At 37.9% G+C, this 27,678-nt stretch overlaps 2 protein-coding genes across 3 annotated transcripts; one reads left to right on the top strand and one right to left on the bottom strand.

Annotated features, from left to right (window-relative positions):
- Nucleotides 1-1,823: 1,823 nt before the first annotated feature.
- On the top strand, nucleotides 1,824-4,967 carry LOC111343892 (uncharacterized). The gene is made up of 3 exons (XM_088747985.1): nucleotides 1,824-1,946; nucleotides 2,604-2,713; nucleotides 3,410-4,967. Exons 2-3 carry the CDS (start codon nucleotides 2,608-2,610, stop codon nucleotides 4,420-4,422), a joined length of 1,119 nt encoding a protein of 372 aa, XP_088604111.1. The 5' UTR covers nucleotides 1,824-1,946; nucleotides 2,604-2,607; the 3' UTR covers nucleotides 4,423-4,967.
- Nucleotides 4,968-5,680: 713 nt separating this feature from the next.
- On the bottom strand, nucleotides 5,681-27,666 carry LOC111343891 (vacuolar protein sorting-associated protein 11 homolog). Of its 2 annotated transcripts, XM_088747974.1 has the most exons (37): nucleotides 27,528-27,666; nucleotides 27,381-27,455; nucleotides 26,218-26,269; nucleotides 25,807-25,928; nucleotides 25,285-25,338; nucleotides 24,765-24,833; nucleotides 24,487-24,584; nucleotides 23,918-23,964; nucleotides 23,288-23,382; nucleotides 22,672-22,761; nucleotides 22,501-22,552; nucleotides 20,842-20,926; nucleotides 20,335-20,399; nucleotides 19,898-19,977; nucleotides 19,029-19,108; nucleotides 18,830-18,901; nucleotides 18,221-18,299; nucleotides 17,942-17,986; nucleotides 17,493-17,594; nucleotides 17,257-17,298; nucleotides 17,086-17,153; nucleotides 16,698-16,776; nucleotides 16,505-16,619; nucleotides 16,009-16,074; nucleotides 14,679-14,791; nucleotides 13,852-13,986; nucleotides 12,447-12,535; nucleotides 12,178-12,252; nucleotides 11,666-11,757; nucleotides 11,325-11,410; nucleotides 11,045-11,092; nucleotides 10,840-10,913; nucleotides 10,630-10,725; nucleotides 10,479-10,538; nucleotides 10,049-10,115; nucleotides 9,888-9,953; nucleotides 5,681-6,092 (listed from the first exon to the last, which is right to left on the bottom strand). In XM_088747974.1, exons 1-37 carry the CDS (start codon nucleotides 27,540-27,542, stop codon nucleotides 5,994-5,996), a joined length of 2,847 nt encoding a protein of 948 aa, XP_088604100.1. In that variant the 5' UTR covers nucleotides 27,543-27,666; the 3' UTR covers nucleotides 5,681-5,993. The 2 variants fall into 2 exon arrangements, with proteins under 2 accessions (XP_088604100.1, XP_088604101.1); XM_088747975.1 differs by lacking the exon at nucleotides 16,009-16,074.
- Between the last annotated feature and the right edge of the window lie 12 nt (nucleotides 27,667-27,678).

The following is a 27,678-nucleotide window of genomic DNA, read 5'->3' as shown; positions in this document are numbered from 1 at the left end:
ACATTGACTGAACTTATCAAATTACAACGCAAATGTTTGCAGCTGAAAGCTCGATTTATCGAGAAAAGTTTACCTTTATAAAAAGCTATTAAACAGCATTTGTCACATTTTAAAAAGGCTTGCAGCTATAATTGCGAAAGAGGCAAAATTATTCATTTTTATTTTGTCTGCCTCAATCCTGATTCTAAATTTTCAAAGCTTTCTTCAGATTTCTAGTTGGAGCAGCTTTGAAAATTGAGAGTAACTTTTGTCTTACCTTATCGTATGTATTTTCCAAAATTTCAAAGTATGACAAATCGCCTTCAACATAGCTAATGTGTTGTCATTTGCTTTAATTGCAATTGTGAAAATTCATTAAAAGCTTGTTTTTGTGGGTGCTTTTTGTTCGCTGAAATGTAACCTGCGAGAGGCTCTAGGAGTGAAAAAGCCCGGAAATGTCTTGAAAGGGTTTCCTTTTAACCTGAGCGAGTTTAATTTTGAAAGATATCATTGAAAGGTTGTGAAATGTAGACATATGAAAGAGAAAATTAAGTTTTTGTTTCAGCCAGGGAACATGATCGTCAAATTTTATTGTCATCAACAATGTAAATTTACATTCAGATCCGGTTTTTAAATGAAAACATCAACACCAACTGCTCCAGATCCTGAGAAAGGAAAGGCTATCTGTTTCTCTTGGGACCGGACTCGAATTTTATAAAATTTTCTGCTTAACGTCCCCAGAGAAATAAGAAAATCAGCCGGAGCATTTAATTATATCAACAAAAGAGGGCGCCTAGTGTTTTTAAAAACACCCGAAGAGAAAAAAACGGATGTTAGCGTGGTCTTATCAAGACTGTTAAAAAGTAGAAAACCAAATGATCATTCCAGCCAAAGAAACTCAAGTATTAAAAGTAAACGAAAGTTCTTTTTTTCTAATGGTTAAGAAATGCAATACACTTGTTCGTTTCGGAAGGAAATTGTTTTTTTTTTAAAGAGAACTCTGTTCAAACATTGTTTGACTGTCGTTTACTTTAGAAACACAATTTGGCAGGTAAGTAAATTTTAAAAAATTGGTTGTTAACTTCTCAGCGCGACTTTATTTCCGGCTTCATTTCAGAATATCGTGCTTTAAAACGACGAAGAAAATTAAAATCAGTAGATGATGCATTTCTAAAGGTCAATTGATGGAAAATTTGTTCATTAAATCAATAATGATACTTAAAAGTCGCTCTTTACTTGCTTCGCTCGGAATGCGAGAGTGTAGAAAAACCTCTTTACTCAGGTACAACTATCTATAGTAACTAGAGCTTCTCTTGTTAGATCCTAGATTCAGTTGTTTTTCACGAAAATTTAACCATACTGGGTTCGTACCAGTTGCCATGATTGGCGAAAAAAAATTACAGGTTATCAAAATGATCAAATCCTGTAAGAGTTCTTCCTCAAAATGTTTAAACAAATATAATTTAAGTTAATTAGTTTCAGTTGTATTATAGTGTAAAACCGGATGATTAACTTTTCAAACTCCAGAATCATTTTCGTACTTCTCGCTTCTAGATGCAATAAATTTCTATACAAAGTCAGTTCAGAGAATTTGGTCACACATAAGAGCATCAGCCCCTCTGGCTGATTACCAAGTTTCTTTATTCTCATCACCAGTTTTCCAAATAAAGTATGGTATTGTAAGGGGAATATAGGTTTCTATCATCTCTGGAATTTAAGTAAGTTAAGTACATCTAACGATAAAATAAATCGACTGAATCAGGCGAAATTTACGAAGCAAAGACAATGGCGGACAATTGGCCACCTGCATTCCCTACCTGCATTTCGGTTTAAGAGCAAAGCCACCAGAAGCCTTGTGGGTAGCGGAACAGGTCACTTCGGATTCAAATCAGTCATGAAAAATAGTTTGCAAAAAACATAAATGGACTTTAAGTTTTCTACTGGACTCTAGCAAGAAATCTTTTAAGGTATGTACGCGAAGTACAGTCACAAATGTCTTTTTGGAGAGTTCATGATATTTTGAGGTAACTTTTAACTCTAATATTGGACCTGTGTCCCTTTCGACGAAATTTGAACCACACTATCATTGAGCCGATTACTTCGAATTTTCCGGTCGCGATTAATGGTTCGATTCAATCTCGTTGTGAAAATCAAGAGGTTTTCTTCGCTTCTATGGTCTATTAGTATCGTGTAATGCGTGTTAGCACTTCTTACTCAAGACTGAGCGGGAGTTCTGTTGCCGTGTTCTTGGAAGCGACACTTAGGTATAGGGATACACAACGCTTAACTTGTCTTAGCTCAGGAGTACAAACCAGCATGGGAATTCACTGTCAGAGTCAAGACTTAGCCACGTAACTTGAATTTGATGCCGGTGACGTTCGATAACGTTGATCAAATCTCAACAACCCACAATACTTTGAGGGCGATTCTTAAATTGCCACCCTCACTCGAAAGACCTGACCACAAGATCCACTGTTATTCCCGGTTGCAAATTCATGATATTGTGTTGAGAGGTGATTTTTAAAACTTTCATATTGTTTAGGTATGTTTTTCTTTACAGAGGTATGCTTTACACTGCATGTTGCATTCCTGTACAAGGTGTCTAGGTCTGTTTTTCTTTACAGAGGTATGCTTTACACTGCATGTTGCATTCCTGTACAAGGGTTTCTCTCAAGACGATTGCCGTTATGTCTTGCATGCACTGTTGCCATGGTTATTTTGGCAAGCTACTCAGGTAAGCGAATTGTCATTTAGCGAGCAGAGCGTCAATAATTGTGCAGAAACTTCATTCCTTACCTAGGAAACAGGACATAACGAAATATCATGATTGTAATATACATGATGCAAAAGATCTAAAGATTTTTACAACTGCCTACGGCCTTACATATTAAATAGTATTGAAAAATGCGTGGAAAATTCAAAACAAGTCCGTAAACAAAAAAAACTATGAAATCAGCCTTCTTGTTTCCCATTTTCTCGATTTTAGGTTTCTTTACGTACTGTGTAAAACATAACATCTCATTTATAATTGCAGTCAATTTGTAAGTGTATGCATTTGATTTAGCTATGTTTTTCACATGTGTGTAATTGAAGGTATGTGAACGCACCTTTCAACTTCCAAGATCTGATTGCTAATCCTCCCCTTTAGCTGCTGCACATTTCCCTTTAAATTCGTTACAAGAATTTGTTAAAAGATCAAGATAACAACTTCTAGCTGATAACTTTGAGTATTCTCATTACCTGTTTACTGGATACTCTATGGATATTATAGGGAGAAGTTACGTACTGATCGCTTCTGTGGGTTATGGATTAATTAACGTGCGAGGCGTTCTGCGTTGGTTTAATATGAAACGACAGAGCACCATCTTAGAGTTACCTTAGATCGTATCGCAAAGAGAGCCTGTCAATTTTTTTTCTCCTTGTATGTCAGGTTACAGTTGCACAAGAAGTCTTAAATTAAACAAATCAAGCAGCCAACGAACTTTTAACAAAGCACCATCAAATGAAAGCCCTCGGATGGATAACGAAAGGCCGTGTTTGAAGGACGCCTTTAAAGATATTTTACTCGTCATTGCTTACAATTATCCACTCTATGACAGTATTCCTCATCTAGGGGCTCTTTACAGACCAGCTTTTCCTCATTTGTTATTCTGTGGACCTCCTCATAATACTACACGTACTGGAATTTTAATTGTCGATGTTTATAGAGGTATTTTAGGGTATGAGTGTCTTGGTAGGGCAATACGTGAACATCCGGGATACAAAGGATATTTTTACATAAACGATGACGTCATACTTAATTATTGGAATTTCCCAGATTTTGACAGGGAAAAAATTTGGGAATCTTCGTTCTCGTTTGGTTCTACGCCTATTTATGAGCCCGCGAACAGTAACTGGTACTGGTGGATATCTCCGTACGGCTTGAACAATTGCCGAAGAGCTTGCGAAGACGTGGCGAACATGAACTCGGGACCGAAAAAACTCAACGTTAGATACCTTATAAACACTCTCTTCAAAAACAGTAATGGAACCTTACGGTGTTTCAGCGGTCGCTCGGATATTCTATACGTTCCTTACAAACACGCCAAAGCGTTTTCGATACTTTCTGAGACTTTTTACGAGAGGAAAGTTTTTCTTGAAATTGCCATTCCAACTATGATTCGTTTCCTGGAAAGAAGTGACAACATCGGTCGACTTCCTGGCTATTATATTCCAGGAGATGTACGCAAAGGTGATCCGCGAGTTACTGATAGCAGGTTTTTCTGGTTTGTCTACTTTCCGAAAAACAAGTTGTGGTTTATCCATCCTTTCAAACTGCACCAACATGAGCTTGATAGCAAGTTTAACATGGTCATGTTGAAATTCATTCTCTTAGAGAAAGTTAAATCACTTACGAACTGCAGGCCCTCAACGTTTTCTAGCAGAAAACCCAAATTGACTTGATTCTTTAATTGTTTTCTTTTTTAAAAATCAAATGCGATGTCATTTAATTTTACCTTGACGTCCCAGCTTCGATACGTTTCAACGCGAGCCTGGAAGATTGGGGAGAGTGCGTGAAGTTGAGGCTAGAGGTTGTCTTACTATAAAATTTACTTGATCTCCCTATAAAGCTCAGTAGCATTCTTATGATCCCCCTCCCTGGCGGTCGATTTTCTACTGTCCCTTTTACTCTGTTAGCGAAGAGTCATCCCTCTCAGGTCCCTACCCATGAAAACCATGTGAACCCCCCCCCCCAAATGCCCCATCCCCTTCTCCCACCCCGGGCGACATATAATGACTGTTCCCTTGTAAACAAGCTGTTTTGATGAAACATCAACAACAACTAATCCGCCTGGTAGGAAGATCTGAAGAAGCAAAAAGACGCAAGTCCAAACTACCCAAACAAAACTATGGTTTCTTTTTTTTGTGTTTTCTTCCTGGTAAAGTTACTGTTGTGCTAGAACCACTTAACCACAAGTAATAAATAAAGGCGATAAGTTTCTAAAGAAGCTGTGGTGCTTCGTCGGTGAGGTTTATTAAAGAATAACTTGGTTTTATTAGTTGAGTTGACGGTGCGAATTGGCCATTAATCATTCTTTCTTTGTTTTTGATAAATACTTAAAATTTATCTCGGCAAGACACAAAGTAACCCGAAATATTAAAATATTGTTTTGATTTCTACCACGTCCAGACATCACGAGTACAATTATTTATTACCTTACTCTCTAGCACGAACTCCTGATTAACCTAACTATGTGTTTAGTCTGATCTTATGAAGAATCATCACTAAATTGACGTAACTGTTGTGTGGAATTCTGTGGATGGATTATGGAAGTTTCGCCGTTTTTCCCGTCTAAACACTCAAAAATAGATCGCCTTTGATTTGCGATGACGAGATCGTAAAGCACCTGGCGCTGTTTTGTAGCCCTAACCTGGACGATACCCTTTCAACTTTCCATCAGCCCATTTTTCGGTTTCAGCAGAGACGCTTATAAAGAATTCATGCGCGAGTCGCCTCCAAACAAATCTTGCACGCTAGTTCAGGGCAAAGATTCACAACATTTACTGTCGGGTGGCACGGGTAAAAAAGACATTCTGCTTCATTTAGCTAATCCCTGGCGCTTTTTTACTTCCCAAGATAATTTACCCTGATAACTTAACTCTCTCCACGAGCCTTAATTTTGTTTGGTCCATAACTGACAACAAGGCATTCAACAACCAATCAAAAGAACAGGCCTCTGATATAGATGGCGATTTAATACGCTCACGACATCATGATCTTAAAATAGTCACTACATAGTGAGGTTTCTTCTGAGCGCGACAAAAATAGCGATTAAACCAACAAGAATTGCAACTTCGCTATCAACCGGACTCTAAAACATTTTTAAAATCTAGTTATAATTATTTTGCTATCAAATTATTTTCTTTTCTTCGCAAAAGACTTATTTTCTTTAGTAAGGAGTACACATCTCTCTGCATTTCTCCAGTGATACCACCGCACACCACGAGCAACGAAGGCTCACACTGCCTTTCAGCTAGCTGTGAGGGGTTTCCAAAAGTCTCTCGCGCTGATCTGAAGCAGCCTCGCGAGTTGACTTTCCTCGTGAGGAGGTAGGGTCAGTAACCACGGTAACCTGTGGATTGACAACGAAAATTGCAGAGTCAACTTAAATAACTTAGCAGAAACGCTTGCCTTAAGCAAGTGCACAATGAGAGTCTAATTATCCCAAACCCCGCCACACTGCCCCCCTCTCTCCTCCCCCCCCCAAAAAAAAAGAAGAAAAGAAAAAGGAAAGAGTGGTGACGTCAGAGCTGACGGACAGTTCCGAAACCATCCACCTTGAAAGGCGTTTACAAACAGCTTTGTTTTCGGTGGAGTATTATTCCGATTCAAAAGAAGGATATTGAGTTTTCCGCAGGTAAAGCTATTCGAAGTCGTGCACGAGCCATATCGCGCCTCGAAGCACAGAAAACACAAAAGAGAGAGTAGGATTGTGGGAAGTGCTCGGGTTGGGTTTTCAATTTCAAAGCAACTGTAGGGCGACTCGTTTTTCGTTTCGTTTTTTGTTTCCGTTGAACGCATGCGCACTGAACACCCTTTTTGTGTGCTTGCACGCAGTTAATCCTTCACATCCTAATCAGTATCAGTGCGCATATTCTCCATACTTTTCTACATACATTTCCTACTGTTATGACAAGGAGAATTTGTTTAACAGTCCAGGGCTCTTTTACTAGGTGATCATTTCTTCAATTCTCATGACCTCAATATTTGATTCAGCAGTGATAATGTAAGGAGAAATTTGCTGCTGATCATTTTCGGGTTGAGGGGTTCTTGCACATTTTTGAGTACAATTTCAACTTCAAGACTTGACGAGACTTTCACCAAATTATAGTATCCATTTTCCCGAGTGAAAGAAGGCTGTGAATAAAATGGCCTGTGCAGAATTGTAACTTTCAAGGGTGAGGTACAAAATCGAAACTCAGTCCCGATCACACAAATCAACACTTTTTTGCTAACGTAATTTTGGGTAAATTGTTTTCAATGATCTTATCAGGAAGTTGGTGCTGACGAAAATCAAATCTCCAAAACTTTTCTAAAGTCAATATCTTTATTTGAAAGACATTCTTCCAGTTCTGGTTAATTAATTTCCCAATGAAATTTTCATGCTTCTCAAAAAATTCAAGACTGCCTTAAATTCATAGCCAGAGCGACTCGAAACGTCCATGATAAAAAGTGATAAAAATGAAATCATCTACTTCCACCTTCATGCTTATGATTCATGATAGCAACCCTTGTAGTAAGTGAAGGTGATAATCGAGCAGTTTTCAATAGAAAGTCGTAAAACCAAAGAATAAACTTATCCCAACAGCCATATATAACAAAGGTTTGCGTCATCACTAGCAAATGAGGACTCAAAGTAGAAACAGGCAAAATACCAAAAGCGCGGCAAAACGCAAAAATGCCAAAAGCGCGGGAAAACGCAGAAGACTGAGACACGATTGGTTTTCGTTTGGCGTCTGATTGGTTGAAAGGGTGACGCGAATTTTCTCGACCGATCACAGAACGAAGTAAAGCAAAACCGAAGCACTCCAGGATTACTTTCGATACTCAGTTGAAACCTATTTCAATGTTTAAAGTTTCAAAAACTCAACACTTTTCTCTCGACAAAACGATCATCTACAAAAAAATTTTCGCAAAGAATATCAGCGTCTTCAATCATTGGAAGGCAACTTCAACAACCGGCATAGACACTAATGCGGATCGATGTTTCTATGATTTCTATAGATAGGGCGAGTAGCCTGTTTTGCCCTTGGTTATCCTATGGAAGATTTCTCGCGAAGGCTAGTTCCAGAAGTCGAGTTCCAATTGGTTTCTGTGCACCGAACGGAACATTTGCATTTAGAGATATAATAGACTGTAATTCTTCCATGTTTGTTGTGAGGTTTCAACTTGGAGGCTGGCTTCAAAAGCCGAGTTGTCCATGGCAACTGTGTCGTCTGTACACAATGAAGACCTGAAAATCAACTTGTATGACTTTTTGGGGCCAGTTTAAAATCGTCAGTGATGTTTGGGATTCCGCGCATCTATCCTAGCCGGCCCTAGCAACGTCTTCATTCGCTTTAAAATGGTTGGCAGGAACTTACAAACACTTGCTTTGACTTTGATCAAAGAATGACTTGTTTTTACCAACAGTATTGATGTTAATTGGCCATCGTAGAGTTTTTGCAGCTGATGTTTCGAGCGTGAGCGTTAGTTTCTTTCACTCTGACGAAGGGTTAACTAGCCAGTTTACATTATAACACAGCTTGTGAGTTCGTGCAATCAAATTCAATTGCGTGAGCGTGCTTCAATTTCCCACTGTGCACGCTGATAACGTAAGCAAACAAATGGCTGCGCCTCGAGCAACTCTCGCGCATCATTCGTGCTCTCTAAACTTCCTGCGTGCTTCAATTCTCGATGAACGCACGCTGACGCATGAACCAATTGTTAATTATCAACTCATTCAACCCCCAACCGACGCAGCAGGACAGCTTCTTTAGAAACTCTTTCCCCTTGTATTCAATTCTTACTGAAAAGAACATTGATAGGAAAAAGGCCTAAATTTCTTTGAGGAGCTTTACTTTTGTTTTTCCTCTTTTAGTTATTATTGGAGTTTCAAAAAACTTCTCGACCATTTGACGCCGGTATTGATTTTTTTTTGGGGTAGCTAAGATGCAACTTTTATCTGTTGCAAGAAATACTATGATATGCTATCTCTCTGAGGATTTTACAAAGATTTCCTGCTTGGCATGTCTGGCTTTTGGTTAAATCTCATTTGTGGGCAATCCCATTCGAAGCCATCTGCAGCTCATTTGTGTTGTTCTATAATTAACAATGTAAAATTACCTTTCCGTGGTGGAAACCAAAAAATATTATTTCGGTAAAGATTAAGATGGATTGCTAATGATGAAGCGGTAACGCTCGTGAAGAAACATTATCTTGTCTATATTCAACACAAAGGTTCGTCTAATCCTAAAAACTACCACCTCATAATCTGAGTGTTCACTCCTCCGCAGATGGCAAAACAGTTCTTTTGTTTTGTTTTGTTTTGTTTTTTTTTTTTTTTTTTTTTTTTTTTTAAAGGAAATGATAGCTTTAAAAAATTAGGCTTAACTTTTCAAATTACACGAGGTGAGACAAAGCTCAGTGGCTGATATTTGAAATACTAATTTGAAAAACAAAAATGAATCAAAACATATTGTGCATTTGAGACAGATGGCACATTTTGATTACCGATGTTAAAAAATGAGTATCGTGAGCGTGGGTAAAGTATGGCCGAGCTAATCAATAGAGCATTACGCGTTCAAGTGCCTTGAAAGTTTGGATGGCCGCGCTTATCACCGGAGTTTTTGTTGATAAGTGGATTACGCGTTCAACTTCCATGTCAGTAGGCGTTAGCCCTTCACACCCAAACATCAGTATGCACTTTCTCCATACTGTTCTCTATACATTTCCTAAGGTGCTGAGAAGGAGAATTTGTTTAACAATCCAGAGCTACTTCAGTTGGAGATCACTTCCTTTATTCTCGCGGCCTTAATTTGTGAGGTGTAAGGGGGGGGGGGGGTGGGGATATTGTTAGCAGAAACTGGACGCTAGTCATTCCTAGGGATCAAAGGGTTTATCTTCGTGTAAGACTCACTTCAAATGTCACACACGGATGGCTGATGAAAGGGAGTGCTACTAAGCAACGGCCTTTGACGATAACCATGATAAAGAATAAGAGATCTGTCTCACAATTTTTTTCGTCATTAATCTTTATGAAGTTAATGAAACAAATGGCTGAAAATGTAAAGTACAAAGATGGAAGCTGTAATAGGAAATTATGGAGAGAATGTTTTTATTTTTTCTTTTCTTATCGGCAATGCGTCTAATCAGACAGAAAACAAACCTTATTGAAAACACCGCGTCCGTAATACTCGGCCACAACAGAAAACCCATCTGCCGCTCTCTCCAGCTGCAATGAACAAAAACTATGCCTTAGTATAACGCTTTTAAGATGGACGATCTATCTTCGGATTGTCATAAATATTCGGGAGATTTTGTCCTCACCTGGTGATGAAATTGTTCATGAAGATCTTTCGCCTGCTCCTGTTGTCTTATGATGTCAAGAACTTTTCTAAAACGGAACGAAAGTTCAGATTTAACCGTTCAACTTCGAAGATCTGATTTGCTATTCATCTTTCTATCTTCCATCCCTCTACATCCGCTTTACATCTTCTGATAAATTATTTAAAATTTGGATTATTTATTCCAAGATGGCAACCTCTGGTTGAAGATATCCCAAACGAGAAAACGGACACTACTTTTACTTTAAAATTTAAATCTACTTGAAGATTTTAGCGCAAGGTAAACAACCAGAGGGCAAATTTTCATAAAAGTCTCAGCGGCTCAGGAAGCTCCGAGATTCTCCTACAGAAACAACTATAAACCAAAATGCTTTTAAGACACTTTTAACGCTGCAACTGAAATTCGTTCTCACCTGTTTTCCGGAGCACATATCGGGCATTCGTTGTCTGATTCAGCGTATCCTTCAAAACAGCTACAAAAATAAAGACAATGAAATATCGGTCATGACTTTGAGCGACGCAAACTCAAGCGAAAAACGCATGCACCACAAATGCTGTACTTACATCTGGTGGAATGAGTGCTGACATAAGAAATGCACCGCGGGCAAATCCAAAGGTCGGGAACAGACGCTGCATTTTGCACCTTGGAATATCTTTGCACTAGTGAAAGATATTGCATGACTAAGAGACGTCAAATAAAGTCTGCTTTAAACTTTTACATCCTAACATTAGTATAAAATAAAAGTGTTAGGTAAACAAAGAGTCTATCCCTACCTTGTCTTCAGTTCTTTGATCTGATTCCTCATTTTTTCAGTTTCCTCACGATATTGCCGAATATAACGCTCATCCTAGAGAAAAAGCATATAAAAAGATTTATACAACGCGAAATACATTATCAAAACCCTTCTTAAAGAGAAAATAATAGTTTCGGTTAAAATCAAGAGAGGATTGAGGTAGCAGAGTGAATCCTTCAACTTACATTTGCGATAAGTTCGTCTTCCATTTGCAAGCGATGGATGATGTAGTCCTGTAAAAGAGAAGTGGATACTTGTAGTTGGAGGAAGGTTTCTGAGAAAAATAGATTTCATTTGAAAGGGGAGGGAACACTTGGGGAAAAAAGAAGAAGGCTAAGTGAAGGGAAGACAAAGTCTCTGCTCCTTTCCCTTGTCTGAGATCGAATAACGTGACAGGAAAGAAAGCGGCGCTAATTCATGAAGACAAAAAATCTTGCTTCCCTCATAGTGATAGCTATTTCTTACCTTCACCACTGCCAAGGTGGCTGTTGAATTGTACGCCAAGTTTTGCAAGACGAGTAAAGGAGACATGAGGTTTCCACGGTCGATATTTGATTCACTGTCAAGGAAATATCAATCTTATCTAACAGTGACACACCTAGTTATGAGGTATTCGCATGCCAACGCGCATACAAGAACTGCAATCTACACAATCTACAACTGACAACACCAAAACGGAAAATGATATTCGCAAATAAATCATGATGAGAAAAACGCTTTCACAGCACGAGCTCAGTATCATGCAAGATGAAGCGCAAAAGAATAAAGGCAATACATGGAACCCGGGGAAAATTATAAAAGGATATAGGACAGCACCTCCATAATTTGGGACTTACAGTCTGTTTCACGTCGGGCGAAGTACGAGAGCGCTTGCACCCACAAACTTGGATCTGACGTCCTAGTGACAAAATAAAAGAAAAAATAAGTATTGGGTTACCTTGCTTTTGGCTGGGACACCAACTCAGCAGATCGCAGACAAGGCACAAAATTATCTGATGACTAGGCGCGTTACAACGCTTTTCGCGCCAGATATTTAAGTTTATGTGCCCGTTCCTGGTACATGAATCTCTTCTCGCCCTTGGTGTAAGCGTGTTTTCGCGCTTTTGGCGCCAGACCTAAATTCTCTTGACCTTTAACGCTGGTGACAAGTTTTTCCCGCTCTTAGCATCGGTGACAAGTTTTTACGCCCATGTGCATACACGTTTCCCCGCCCTTGTCCAGCGAATGACTGAACCTCACCGCTTTTTGTATTGTTTCCACTGACAAAGCACCTATCAAGGAAAATTCTCAAAAGTTTTCGACAGTGCTCGAGACTCACCCATACTTCTTGCATGTGTCTATCACGTGACTGTACTCGTTCTGCTCCATGTGGTAATGAAGAATCTGTTGGTATCTACCCAAATCAAAATAAGAGCTATAAAAACTGACAGGATGTACTTCTATGCCGCTTCTATATAAATGTTTAAGGAAAAGCTAGTTGAGAAAACTGAACTGCTAGCGAAAAATATTGCATTAAGCGTAATGCCAGTCACAAATAAAAAAAATTGACGAGGTTTGAGGTTAAAGATTTGCTTGATCCGAACTCACAGTTTGGCCTTTTCATACAGATACAGGATACCAGCCTTGAAATGGTGCATCTGTGCCAGCACCAGGGCGTGGTCAATGTCATAACGCGCCTAAATCAACGCAAAAAAAAAGATATATCTAAGAACATTTGTAAAGCATTAATGCTACAATGTGTGCATATCAGCATCTGTCGATGGCTACAACTCAGAGGAAGCCTGGGTCAAAGTAAGTTTCAGAGAAATTGTGCACCTACCCCTCCTTAAACCAATTGTTGTTTGGTTGGGGGGAGGGGTGGGTGCGCAGTTGCTCAGATACCGAAATTAACCCAAATCCCTCATAAATCGATGCCTGACCATCGAAGAGCGCTGGAAGAAAACTTACGAGGACAGGATGCTCATTCAAATTACAGGAAAGAGACAAAAAAAAGATCGGTCATTCTCTCTTAAAACGTCCCTATAAAATATGGTATATATCATTTGGTGGGCAGGAATATAACAGGACAGACGAACTTAACGGCTATGGAGTATTTAAGGAATCGGAAACTATATAGACCACTTTCATAAATGGCTGCCGGATTAATATTCTTTTGTTTAAATTTAAATTAGCCCTTCTAGCCTTGTTCTCCAGTACAAAAAATTCAAAAGAATACATTTTCTCAAGCGAGGCCAGAAGGGCTAATTTAAATTTAAACAAAAGAATATTAATCCACATGTGAAGATGAAACAATTTTAATGTAATAGAGAAATCTGAGTCCCAGATGGGAGTTGAACTCACGACCCTCCGTGATCTAGTCGGATGCTCTAACCACTGAGCTAATGGAGACTCTATGGGTGAGTAGGGGTCACTTTGTGGGGCTCGACTGGAACTGCATCACGCTGTCACATTAAAGCATCTCAAGATGCGGCCAACCAACCTCCAAAGTGAGCATGTGAAGATGAAACAATTTTAATGTAATAGAGAAATCTGAGTCCCAGCAGCCATTTATGAAAGCGGTCTATGTCCCTCACGAAATTACAAGGAAATGTACGGCATGTGATAGTATAGTGTGATCGTCCGGGTGAGTGTAGTCCTGAGAAGGACTGTTGTCGGTAATGGTGACTGAAGTTTCGACAACCTGAGCAGAAGTTCTCACCAGAGTCAAACAGAATGTTGGCTGTCACTTGACTCTGATGATGACTTCAGCTCAGGTTGTCGAAACGTCCTGCAGTCGCCACCACCAACAACAGTCCTTCTCTGAACTACACTCACTCGAACGATCAGACTACACTATCACATGTTATCCTCGGGGTTCAAACCACTTACTGTAAATGTACGGCAGTTTGAAAGGAGAGGTAAGATATATATATATATATATATATATATATACATTGAGTTGAACGGTTGACTTGTCTTTGAATAAGCATTCGGTTATTCATGATGATCATACCTCCACATTTTTCAGCAGATCAAGAGCTTTACGTTCATGTTCGACTTGCGCTTCAACATTCTTTTGACGAGCAGCATCGTTCAGATACAGCTCAAGGAGGGTGTTGTAAACCAAGTTGGATGAATTAGGCTGAACCTTACAATAAAAAAAAAAAAAAAGAACCACACAGACAAATGAACAAACAAGTAAAAAAACAAACAAAATTTAATAAAAACTTTGTAAAGGATGTAATTATTTCCCATGAAGTTGAAGATCTGATCTAACACAAAAACCTCCAACTTCCTGTGTAAGACTCTTCCACCAAAATAAAAACCTCAGGAACGAAAAGGGTTGGTGCGTTCCCGAACAGCTGTGCTTGACAACCCTCGACAATTTTCGTTCATGATTGTAAGTATTTTGACGAACATGATATCGATCCGGACGAAAATGTGAAGGATTCACTATGATTCCCTGAGAGCCAGCCAAAATACCCTGACCAAGTAGGCTTTACTTAGTACGGAGACAGGAACTAAGAGAGAGAGGGAGAGAAGCGTCTCGCTCAAAAATGCAACACAATGACGTAGTCCGGATTCGAACTAAAGCCTCTTACATAACCTCACCGCTGACCAGAATTTCGCATTTCCTACACAAATTTTGAAAGCAGACAAACCTCGTCAGAGCTGAATAACGAAATGCTACGTCAAAGGTATGCGGTCAACAACGCGGGCTGCAGCGTGCAAGGTTTAAAATTTAGCGAAATTCGCCAAGTTTGTCAAAATCTAGCGCATGCGTATACGTTATCTAGCTCTGTCGACAAACTCAGATACGATATGAAAGTCTCCTCTTACCTGTACCATGTGCTCCAGGAACTCGATCAGTTTGGCTTTTTGATGAACAAAGATGTGAATGAACTCTTCAGCGCGAGCCTTGTAAATCTTCCTCCCCATATCCAACGCAGGATCTAAAAATGACACGTATGACAGCAGCATAATCAAACCATAACAAATGAAGGTTGTTTGTAGTCAGATTCGGGGAACCTTCAAATAAAGTGAACCCTTTACATTCTAACATTAGCACGCAAATTCAGTATCAATACTTCTCCTGTTCATAGTTTCTAAGTGTCCCAGCAATATTCCTACGTGGCGGATAAACTCAGTCAAGAAATATATCAACTAACAATTAATATAAAGTATCAGTTTGGTAAGACAAAGAAGCACCAGAATGGCGAAAATGTACTCAAAAAGGGGAGAAGGCAGCAACCGAGTGAATACGGTTAAATTGAAGAATTTTACAATTTTTCTTGAGACACAAATCGTCACCTACCTGGCGGTCGCTAAAAAAAACCTATGCCAGCACTTGATTGGACATTAAAAGTGACGACTAAGATATAACTTAAAACTATTTGAAATTTTACCACAATTGGTACAATTGTCGAAATCTGATTGGCTAATTTGCCGTTGTCGATAAGAGTACAGAGAATGCTGCTCGTGTCAATGTATCATGCAATGTGTCACGGAACGTGTCACGCACGGAAAGAATCGTTTAATTTGACGTCGATATTGTGGTAAAAAAAAAACAAAAAAAACAAATCGACAGTGGTTTAGCGTTTTCTGTACTCTTATCGACCACGATATTTGTCATCACAGTGGTCAAAATGTTGTAGACTCACGAGGCGCAGTCCGCAACAGACCACGCTAAACCATTGTCGATTTGTTTAGTCCACAAAGAGGGAAAACTTTCATGGCTAACAGTCCTTCAAGGCGAGTGAGGCTTTAACGAAGCAATGCTGTGGTCAATGAGGGAGATTGTGGTGATGTAGTGACGCAAAAAAAAAAAAACCATGACATGTACCTCGGCAAAACATCTGTCTAAAGTATCAGTGAGGTAAAAATTTGACGTAACAATGCAAGAAATGTGACGTACACTGTTACTTTGATGTGAGTATGACGTGTTTGTGACGTGTAACGGGACATGGATGGTGACTGGATAGCAACAACAGCTTACTGACGCAGACTGTGACCATGACGTGTGTATGACGTATTTGTGATGTGAAAGTAAACAGTGAGATGACATTTGACGTAACAATACGAGCAATGTGATGGGGACTGTTACTTTGATGTGAGTATGACGTGTTTGTGACCAGACATGGATGGTGACTGGATAGCAACAGCAGCTTACCCAGAGCAGTTGTGAAGGACGGATAAACCCCAGCAATAACAGGCGTGACAGAACCAGAAACTGTGCCTACAACAGTAGTAATACTCCCCTTACTGACAAGAAAATTCTTCAAGTCGTCTTGGGAGAACAATGTTTTCAATCAACTCCATTAACAACATCACCAGATTGCAAAGATAAGTGAAGCGCAGCATTCTTAGCTTTAATCATTCGACTTGCAAAAGTCAATTCGTCAGTTTGTTGTATAATAGTTTGCGTTCGTAGTTATCCGGGATATTTGGTTTTGCTTTACATCGCTATATGATTGGTCTAAAAACTCACGCCACCTTCTCAGCCAATCAGATGCAAACTACGACCATGCAACCGCGACGCAGTCACTTACGTTTTCCCGCGCTTTAATAAGTTTGCCTGTACAGACGTTAACTTTCTAATTATAAACCGATGCGATAACTTAATCCTGTTTTAACAATAACAAATCAAAATCTTCAAACAAACTCACGTTCTTGAGATCGCTGCGGCCTGTAATCCGTACATAACACTTTCAGTAGCTTTGTTGCTTCATCAGGGACAGCATTCACCAAACTCTTGCCGTATTTTTTCATGTTTCCTTCGGCCTTAAATCGAAGTACAGAAAAGCTTTAGTCTTATTTCTTTATTGATAAATTAACAGTTGAAAAACAAATTTACTGTACCTCATAAAATTCCAGTTTTCCAATGTAGGACAGAGCCCTCTGGTAATCCTTCAAGTCTTCCAGTTGAATCTTTAAATATCTATTTTAAGGGAAATTCAAGTTAAAAATAATGCAACAGATTATGTCAATTTCCTTGGCATAAATCCACGGTGCGTAGTGTTTCTCTTCCTTACCGGATACCAGATTTTACAATGGATAGGTCATACTCAGTCGCCTCGGGGGGGGGGGGGGGGTAGAATATAGGATATGATGAATAACTTAAGAAGCTCTCGATTTTCAGGCAAATTCCCCTTGCCAGTACCGTTGGAAATGTTTAGAGAGCAGTAGGGAGAAAATGCATTTACTGATATTACAAAAATCTTATTTGATCCTTCTTTCTTGGACTTACAAGTCGTGTTGTTCGTATTTCTCCGCTAAATACACCGCATGCTTGAAATATCCCGCCTGGCGACAAACCTAAATTGGAAAACAGATAGTGAAGGAACAACTGAAGATCTTGGTAAAATTTCAAATGTGCTATTCTTGCACAATTGTCCGAACTCAGAAGTGCAAGAATTACCTTGATGGCAGTTTCAACATCAAAGTTCAACTCCCTGTCAGTCTGTAGGGAAAAAAAAAATGAGAGAAAGTTGATCCGTGTAAAATAAATTCTGCATATGCATTTTTACGCTATAGGTTCAAGTCTGTGATGGAAATACAAAGTTGTTAAGATAAGACAAGATTTTCTCACAAGAATAATTATAAGAATCGTATGAGAACAACTGGGAGAATTCATTCATTGATCTTATCGTTTACCATGATAAACTCATCCAGCATAGAGACATCCTTTAGTTTAGTGTAACAGTTCAGGAGTAGAGTAGTATGATCTGTGTTTGCCAGTCCCTGTTTGTGCAGAGCCTGAAAAGAGATGACGAACAAATAAAGATTCGCTATTAATTACTTTTTTCAGTCACAATAATTCAACGTCCAACATTGTGACCACCTGCTCGCCATTGCGATTCTGGATAGTTGAACCGATTTGAAAGCGACAACGATCATAATTTCGGGAATGCCTCTGTAGCAGTAGCAGTTAAGTATCCCGCAGTCAAAATCTTAGGTTTTCTTTCGATAAACACAACCGTTTCGTTTTATTCCCTCATATCTTCTCTATGAAAAACAAACACACTCAAAGTGACATGCATCACTGCACTCACGGGCCCAGTCTCCAACAATAACACTAGAATACAACTGACTCTTCCACAGACCTGAAGATACGCTGTAAGGTTATGAATTCTCTGAGCGTCCAAGAACTAAAAATGAAAAACTTGCAATTCAATATCAAGCTTAACGTCACAATGCAAATTAATTTTGCTCTTAATATTGACAGTAACTCTTGGAAAACCTGCATAAGACAATTTTAACTTTTAGAGATTCCCCGTGCATCGAAGAACATAGCGGCCAAAAAGGAATGCACATAAAATTAATCTAGAGTGGAATTACAATTTGACAAAATAAAATTTTACACAACGTTAACTGTTCAGTACCTTACGGATGACATAAGAAGGCTCCAGATGACCAATGGTTTTAATGTATTGTTTTATTGCTCCGTCATGATCCCCTTTGCTGATAGAGAGGGAAGAAACAGAGTGACAATGATTCAGAGAGATAAGCAGACTGTTAATCAGTAAGATTATTATTTCAGTATTTACTTATTTTGCTTGTGATGTAATCAGCCTTACTGTCCAACTGTGCTTCGTAGAGTACAAATAACGCTCGAGACGAGTACAAATATCACGCGATATTTGTACTCCAGAAATATCCGCGAAATTCGCACGCACTGAAACAACAATTTGGCGTGTTTTTTTGGGTTGTCTTCTGGCATCGTCTTTACTCTGAGTTAATATTATGAGAAGAAACTTAAAGCTGAATTTCTAAGTTCTCATCATGGGATAAGACTATAAATCCCTGAAAAGAATGAACTAGAGGTCTTTCCACTTTCCATAGACTTACTAGGAAATCCTGGGAAATAGGCCATACGCCAAGTTCAGTGTTCAATTGGCTAAAACAGTATCAACATTCTCAGAGCATGCATCTTCGAACAATTGAGAGAGAAAAAAAAACATGTATGGTTTATTTTCTATTGCAGTCATCACCTGTACAAGTGATCTCCATATTGTGTAAAGATGTCAATCAGTCCATCAGAATAATGCTGACTTTTTGCCAAACTTCAAAGAAACAAACATAAGACAAATGAATGAAAGAAAAAACAAAATAAGTCATCTTTAAAACATTACATCAAAATGTGTTTACTTTAAAAAAAAAATCAATGTTAATTTTTCAAGCATACAATACCTGATTGCCATTGCATAAAGATTTTTCTTAAAAAGAATTTCAAGCTTTGTTTGTGTATCCTTCTCCTCTAACTGAAAAATCTGCAAACAGTAAAATAAAAGAAATTACAGACGTACTACACATGTGTACCTATTGATTATAACAGCTAGTAAATTCAAATTTTCCTGCAATAGATGTTTAAATTTAAATTATGTGTTTGCAGGATGCAATATTTGTGTTGCATAGAGCAGATTTTTATCACTGACGGCAGAAATGAAAATAAATCATAGCAATTCACCACAAATAATTACAAACATGGTACAAGAAAAAGAAGATTTATTTCCAAATAAAAAAAGGTGCTTATTCACCATAGTAAAGTAGAGTAATAATAAAGTACTATTACACGACTCGGGCAGACAAAGGGCCAATAACTAAAATCAACCAATCAAAATGCTCTATTGCCGGTCCAATATTCTCTAAGTATTGGACCGGGCACTGTCCCGAATGATACTGCACTTGTGTCCCTTTGAACTTCAGTCGTATAATAAATCTCTTATTAACCAAGCTTGCTCGGGACTGTACTTATTCACCATAGTAACGGACCTAATGCTGCGCTCGGTCCGTACTGTCAAGACCTCGGGCCGATATTCTCTCAGTACGGCCCTCGCGCTTGGTTAATAAGATATATTTATCATTTGTCTCATGAGTATTATGACTGCATATTGCTCATCTTCGTCAGGCAATAGTCTTCACCAGTCCACCTTATCGCCTGATGAAGACTAGCAGTATGCAGTTGAAACATCATGATCCACATCATAAGTGACTATATCACAATTAAGACAAACAATTACAATACTTTATTATTAATAAGAAAGATTCCTTGAATTTACCTTATTTTCCATTGTGATCACAAACAAGCTGCCCCATTCACATATTACATCAATTACACCCTGGAATGTCCCAGTAAAAGCTGCAAAAAAACAATTAACAACTTTACAAATGTGACTGGCCTACATTTCTTTACAGAATACTGTTGGTGATAAAATGAACACAGTGTTCTGACTACTTAACTAAAGTCAAAAGGTTCCACCCTGCCCAGCATTCATGAAACCCTTACCCATAAATAAATAAAGGCTGATTAAGTTTCTAAAGAAACTGTTTGGGGCTGCGTCGGTGGGGGTAACGAAATAATTTGAATATGTCAACAAAGTTGAAATGGTAAATTGGCCATCGTTACGATTATAAAAGCTGACGTTTCGAGCGTTAGCCTGTCGATGGAGCGAATAGAGGAACTGTGGGTTGTGTGTGCTTTTAACAACCTCCTTACCTATAAACTTGTTTTGAATGTCATAGACAGTGACAACATTGACATTCCTTGGTTGAGAACTTCCTCTGTAACCAAAAAGGAAGAGTATGGCCAATATTATGTAAAATAAAAATGAAATATCAACAACAATTAATTAACATATAATATCTTAATTATATATCATTAATATATTAATATTAAATATATTATTATTTTAATTATATATCATCTATGTTAATACAGGGGTTTCATTAAGGGCCAGGCACCAGGCAAATTGACCGGTTGTGAGGACGGTTTTGCCCACCTGATTTGACGGTCTGGAGGAAAGGTTATCTTATAAAGAAGTTCAGTTCAAAGAGTTTTGCCCACCTGTGAAAACCAGTTGCCCTCCTGCAGAAAATATTAATGAAACCCCTGTAATAGTGTTATGTCCCTATAGTGCTGGGCTTGTATATATCCAGGAAGTCTCCCAGCTAAAGCTTTTTCAAAGTCACCATTTACCAGTCTTATCTCAATTTCATATCTTACCCTACTGCTGGTCTTTGAATCTGTTTGTTATCCTTACTGACCACTACAAGATATCCTCGCCACCATGTTACCATCTGTTTCTCACCTACCACAGTAACAAAACTGATTAATATCTTATATTATTAAAAACTAGATCATTGGATAATGCAATTCAAGACTTTTTATTGGCTTAGCCATTATGGTATATCAGCCAATATACCATAATCTACAAATATGGCAAGCGTACGTGTCAGCTTAAAATCAAAAGGGAGCTAAAAATTTAATAAAATTTAATAAAATTTAAAAATTTATTTCAATGTTTTTAATAAAACAATTATTCCACTCGCTCTTGTTGGATATGAGATGATTATAGCAACCTCGGCACTACGTGCCTCGTTGGCTATCTATCATCTCATATCCAATGCACGCTTATGGAATAATTGTTAATTATTATATGGCTGTGTCTCACAAGGACTGGGAACAACCGAATTCACAAATTTGATTGGCTGAAATCAATATTGAAAGCGGTCTAGACTTTCCCATCCAGACTGGCATCTAGATCGGTCTAGAAAAAAAAGGTACAAAGAATATAAAAAATTGGCATATAAGACACAGCCATATGATAAACATCTTATTAACCGAGTGGCTAGGTCGGTCAGTATGGGAGAATCTCGACCTTGGTCGCTGGTACAGACCTCACTGCCTTCAGTCTGTACTGGCGACCTTGGTCAAGATTCTCCTTTACAGACCTCCCGCTCGGTTAATAAGAACTAAATAATATCTTATTAATATCTTGTTTATCATTTACAGCTATGTTCTCCATACTATGGCACTCACTGGGAGGATTTGTCTAACAATCAAGAGGTTATCAAGTTCATGATCATTTCCTTTATTTTCAATTCTCAACCTTATTGTTTGTTCAAGGGTAATACTGCTTGGAAAATCAGATGCTCATTACTTTTAGGGTCTAAAGTTTTAATTCAAAATCAATGTAACCTGCGAGAAAAATTTTTCACTACAAAAAATAAAAATAATCCAAAATTTTTATGCCACATGCGAAGTTAGAATGAAAGTTCTAGGCTACACTTCCACTGAAAGTGCCCACTTGGATTTCTTTTTCCAGCCAAATCTTTGTTACTGATTAGAAAATAATGTCTTTCGAAAGACCAAAGTTACTTGAAATTAGTTATAAAATAGCCAAGTCAGCTGCAATAAAGGAGGGGTTCTTGGCAAACGAACAGCATGTGCATTCTCCCTCTGCTAGTGAGTTTAAACCTTTTAGCAATTTCCATTCTGCTAAGAAATTTTTCCTAAGGTACACTAACGAATTTGACATAATATTCTTCAAAATCATCAATTCCATCAAGCTGATTTTGCTATAACGAGTTTAACTAAAGTTTGCCAAAATTGTCATTTCCATATGAACATGCTCTTGATTTGACAAAATTTCGTCAAATCTGCCATTTTCACTACTGTGTGCATTTCTGGACATAAGTGGAGAGAAAAAGGGTTATAAGGCAAAACCCAAACACAAGAGCCAGCTCACAGTCCAAACAGACGGCAGTAAAAGGTCTTATAGAAGACCACAAATCATCAGCAACTGGCTTTTATTGAATTACCTGATCACAACAGTGCATAAAAGTACATTTACATTTGTTAGCTCAATAACATCATGAATACCTTCAAATGCTAAGCAAGGACCTCTGCCATCAACTTGATAAAAATACAGAGCCTGGGAAAAAATCATTGTCAATTGAATTCTCAATTTTTAAGAGTATAAGCATCAAAATAAATGTTGAGAATGCTAAAAGGGGAGTTAAATTAATTTGAGTAAAATTATACAAGGCTGACCTCTTTTCGAGCCACAATGAACTGGTTTTCTTGTGAAGCATCACTCATTACAGAGCAACGGAGCTCACAGCCATGAGCATCAAGTACTTCCTAAAGGGTAGATTCATAAATAAAATACTTAATTCTTAAATGATCAAATCAAAATATAAAAAATATTTATAAACAATATGGCATACTTTCAAATATGAAAATAATTTTAAGGACAGGTTGGCCACAAATTTCCTGTTTCTCAGCCGTAACTATGCAATGTCCCTACAAATAAGTATACTTCTTCCAAACAACAATTCTTCTTGTGTTGTTAATCTTGACTTTCAAAAGCTTGGTTAAACATGCTATTAATAGGCCTCTATGCCTGACAAAGTCTTAATAATTGTTACATAAAGCAAATCTTTACTGGACACACGATCACTGTAGGGATGCTGAAATTCAACTCCACAGGATAAAATTCAATTTGATGTCAATTTGAACAGTACAATGAACTGTATTAAGATGTTACGCTACTTTGTTTAAACATAAAAAATCCACATCACATAGTTAGAAAGTCCACGGCAGCTTGTAGAGATTGATGACACAGTGTCACAAAATTGCAAAATTTCTGACCAAGACCAATACTCACTCTACGATCTTTAGCTGAGGTGTTGTATGAGAGGACTGTTTCAGTTGTCACAACAAACAGAATTACACTGTCACTTGTCTGTTTGAAAGCAAGCCCTAATATATGGTGAAAAAAAAGCGAAATATCTTCATACAGTCCTCCAGGACAAAGATGTGTACAAACACAAGAAATCTCATCCTTAATTAAAACCTACACTCTATTCTGGCTCTGATACCAAATGATTATCAAAACATTGATGGCATAGGATGGGTGAGGTGGGATGGCGTAGGATGGCGTAGGATGGATGGGGTGGGATGGGGTGGGATGGGGTGGGATGGGTGGGAAGGTGAGATTGATATGGACTGAAGCAGCTGCCAGAGGTGCCTGAGAAAATGCTGACATCTGTTCACAACCTTAACAACATCTCATTGTAACAAACCTGTAATTCAGCTCTCTGCAAAAGGTTTGAATAAACATTATATCATATCATATCATATTAGATATTCATTTCACTGTGATATGAAGCTTTTGATAAAAGGATGTCTCTTTTAACAAATTATTATTAATAGCTTTCACTGATTTATCCATCCGAGAAAATATATTTGTCATTTAATTTTTCAGGCAATTTTAATGTTTGAGTCCCCATTGTACCTGTTACAGGATGCTTGTCGTGATGAACAATTCTCTGTTTTGTGTGCCTTCAAAGAGTAAAGAATGATGAAAGGCAATGATATAATTTCAAGTCGCTTTAAATAACTGTTGTGAAAAATTTGCTTTATGTGAATGAAACCACAATAAAAACCACGATAAATTGGTTACAATAGGACAACTCAGAAAAGCGATGTCAACAGTTATTTTAGCTTGCTATTATGTCACTGTTGGGGAAGAAAGATAATAACCCACTACTCTTCCTTCAGAAATTCAGTATGGTTATAGACTCATTAAAGTTGCATGGCTTGTAATGGTAATCAAATTCAAGAATGTCTTCAAATATGATATGAGGCCTTCTCAAGTTAGTTGACCCCATCACTGACGTCATATTCGACTGCTGCTGGTCATTTTGAGCCTACTGTCTTACAGCCTCAAGAGTGGGAAAAAGGAAAATTTAAACCACCAAGGCTTTATCTTATCCCTCTAAAGCTAACTAGAAATGAAAGCAAAAAAAAAGATCAATTTTAGGCTTCAGTTCCCCTTTAAGGTAATAACATTTTCTTTCTCACCTATCTCTGGTAATATCTCCCTTATACACAAGAACAGTGCCATCAGCAAATCCTACAGCCATCTGTGTCAAGTTTTCCATCAGTGCCAAACAAGACACCTGCCAATCAGATCAAAATTCTTCACTCAGACCTGGATATACAAGTCTATGTTTAGATTTCTAGTCCTGCCCAGGATAAATTTACCAATTTCCACTATTTCTATCATGATTATAAGCACTTTGTATTGAAAATGAAAATCTCTGTCAAAATAGATGATGAAAATGATAAACAAAGTGTACCGGGACTGGTTTGTTTCCTGGAATAAGCCGCTGCATGCAACAGCAAACAGGGTTTCCATACTTGTCAATCTAAAGGAGAACACATCATTGATGATGTTAATAAAAGACACAACATCATAGGGAGTATTAACACATGCTATCAACCCACCATATATACATGCAAGGTTGTAACAACTAACACAAGTCCCAAACTACTTAGATAGGTTTGCCAACAACTTATCTAAGTGAGTTTTGTCACAACTTAGATAAACTTGCAAACAACTGGGATGAGTTCACTTAAATAACTTGGCTGCATGAGTTCCCCAAGAACTTGGGTAACTTCATTAACATGCATGAAATCTTTGCTACAAAACTTAGATGAGTTCCCCAACAATCTATAAGAGTGTGTTCTAAAATAAGATGAGTATGCCAACCTTGAAAAAGAGCCCACAAAAAACTTAGAACCCTAAGCATGTATGAATGTATTGTAATTATTTACAGTATAAGTCATAAGGTAACTTAAAAATGAGAAAAAAGAAACCTTGTCTAGATTCCAAACTCTAATAATTGGATCAATTCCTTCCACTTCATCTTCCTGTGGAAGTAAAAGATTGAAATTAATAAAGACACTTCCTAAAATAACATCATGACATGATTTACAAAACTGTTGTCACCACAGCGCTTGTCTTATGAGTATGCATTATGGCTGGAAACTATAAAAGCTTGAAACAATTGCCTTGCATTTCTAAACATGCAGGGCTGTAGTCCATGTTGGTATTAAAATATAAGTTGACTGATCAGGGTTCGACACTAACTTTTCAACTTACTAACCAAGTAGCTAGTGACATCTTAGATGTTACAACAGTTTCACTTTGTTTACTAGCCAAACTGGGCTAATGGAGATCAAAAACCACCAGCCAAACCTGAATTTCTACTAGTCTATGCGGGCTTGTGGGCTACCGTTTGTGTTGAGTCCTGCCGATGGTGTTGGCAATGAACATTCTAAGAAGTAACAGGCAGTTATTTGACACTTAATTTGTTTTGATCAATACTGAATACTTACTCCGACAGTAAATAAAATGTTTTGCTGTTTCAATTGGTAAAAATGTGACACACGCATTTCATAAGCCTGGAAAGATGTGATAGTTAAATCACGGCCCAGGAAGTGAATAAAACCAGCTGAATCTGCCAAAAGACAAAATCCAAATACTTTAATTTTCTACATTATACAAACAGGAAAAACAAATAATTTTTCTCAATACTAAATTTCTTAGTTTTCAGTGTGATTAAAGAAACAACACGACATCCAAGATACCAACCTGCCTACTTTTTTATTAAATGTCGTCTACTTTTAAACTTATTAACAGGCCCTGCCACTTTTTGTTTGAAAGTTATGCTTTTGAATGCTTTTCACATCTGTTAAATAGAATGTAATGATAAAACTTGAGCTCAATGTCAAACAAAGATCACTTGCCTCCAATAACCAACTGGCCTCTTCCACTTGTGCATGCTGTGATGTTAATGTCCTGTAGGGCACAAACATAAATTATATTTAAATGTTGACATTTATGTGGCATCACCATAAGTCACAGTCACATACATTCACTTCCCCACCCCGCTCCCCTGTCTCACTCCACAAGCTGTATGACCTCATCCTCACATGCTGCCCCCCAACAGAAATTAATATATATTCATGATGTCAAGATCCATGGTTTTAACTTAGAAGTATCAGGGGTAAATCAAGAATGAAAGAGTCGAACTTGTTTGGTTCTGATGACAAAAATAAAACTTCTTCCCTGAACTTGTCCTCAAAAAGTAACAGCTTTTAAATGTGTATGTTGTAGTTAATTTTATACTTGGTTCAAATTTTATTTTCCTTTGTTCTCGGTCATGTTAATGTATGATAATGAGTTAGAAACAAACGAAAATAAAATTTGAACAAAGGATAAAATTGAACTACGACATACATTTAAAAGAATTTACAAGCCATGTGGCCTGCTTCCAAATGAAGTTATAAAAAAACATAATGACAAAGATCACAAACATGTCTTCAAGGTCTCTTTCAAAAACCACTTTTTGTGAAGAAGTTTCCTCAATAAAGATTATTATTATTATTAATGCACTCAAGGCTAGAAGATTTACATATCCCAGTTAACAAATTGCAAAAGTTTTATAAAAACACCCTTTTGCAGTTTCTTGTCATTTCGTTGGAGGCTTTCACTTTCTCATTCCAGAGTGAAAGCAGACATATAATTAGAACTATGCGCCATCTTGGACAAAATAACTACCTAATAAGAAAATAATTTTGCTATGACACTTTCTATTTCTGCATTTTTGATAAATTGTAGGAATCACTCAATCAGTTTCCTTGTGGTACTTGGTTATTTGCTATTAATTCATAGAGTAAAAACTAATGATACAAATTTTTTTTGAGATGGAGCAAAGTTACCCCCCCCCCCCCCACCACCACCCGTGGGAGGAGAGGGGAGGTGTGACTGTGCAAACCACTTCGAAGTTTTTTTGTCCATGACGTAAGTTATGAATTTATAGAACAAAGAAAGGAATCAGAATTTCATGTGGATAAAATTACACTCTTACGGACGTAATCTAAGTCCTGGTTTGCAAGTAGGAACCAACCTTCAGACCCGTAAATGGCTGAGTTGTTCCGGGGTCTTTCAGAACCTCCTTGTCGAAAAAATTGAATCGGCGCCACTGCAAGACAAAAAATTCGATTTTTAAGTCTTGGTTTGTAATTATGGAAACACAAAAATGGCAAAAAGAAACCTGTAATAACGCCATCACGCTGGAGAATGTCAACAAAATTTTTCAATGCTGGCTTCCTGTTCCGTAATCCACCATCTTGTTTAGAATCAAGCCCGAAAAGTCCTATGGGAGATACCATATTTGGAAGATTTGATTGGCAAGTTGCGTAAAT

This window comes from Stylophora pistillata, chromosome 2 (genome assembly GCF_964205215.1).
Source record: "Stylophora pistillata chromosome 2, jaStyPist1.2, whole genome shotgun sequence".
In the NCBI taxonomy this organism is placed as follows: Eukaryota; Metazoa; Cnidaria; class Anthozoa; order Scleractinia; family Pocilloporidae; genus Stylophora; species Stylophora pistillata.
The sequence above is the reverse complement of the archived record's forward strand: the minus strand, read 5'-3'. Positions and strand labels throughout refer to the sequence as shown.

What these genes read in the sequence shown, in the direction of transcription:
- LOC111343892 (XM_088747985.1), top strand. Translation starts at nt 2,608, where the DNA reads ATGCTTTACACTGCATGTTGCATTCCTGTACAAGGGTTTCTCTCAAGA. An exon ending in TATTTTGGCAAGCTACTCAG is followed by an intron (nt 2,714 to 3,409) that starts GTAAGCGAATTG and finishes CTTGTATGTCAG; the next exon opens with GTTACAGTTGCACAAGAAGT.
- LOC111343891 (XM_088747974.1), bottom strand. An exon ending in TCCTTGCTTAGCATTTGAAG is followed by an intron (nt 20,927 to 22,500) that starts GTATTCATGATG and finishes TTACTGTGGTAG; the next exon opens with GTGAGAAACAGATGGTAACA. An exon ending in ATCAAAGAACTGAAGACAAG is followed by an intron (nt 10,726 to 10,839) that starts GTAGGGATAGAC and finishes ATCTTTCACTAG; the next exon opens with TGCAAAGATATTCCAAGGTG.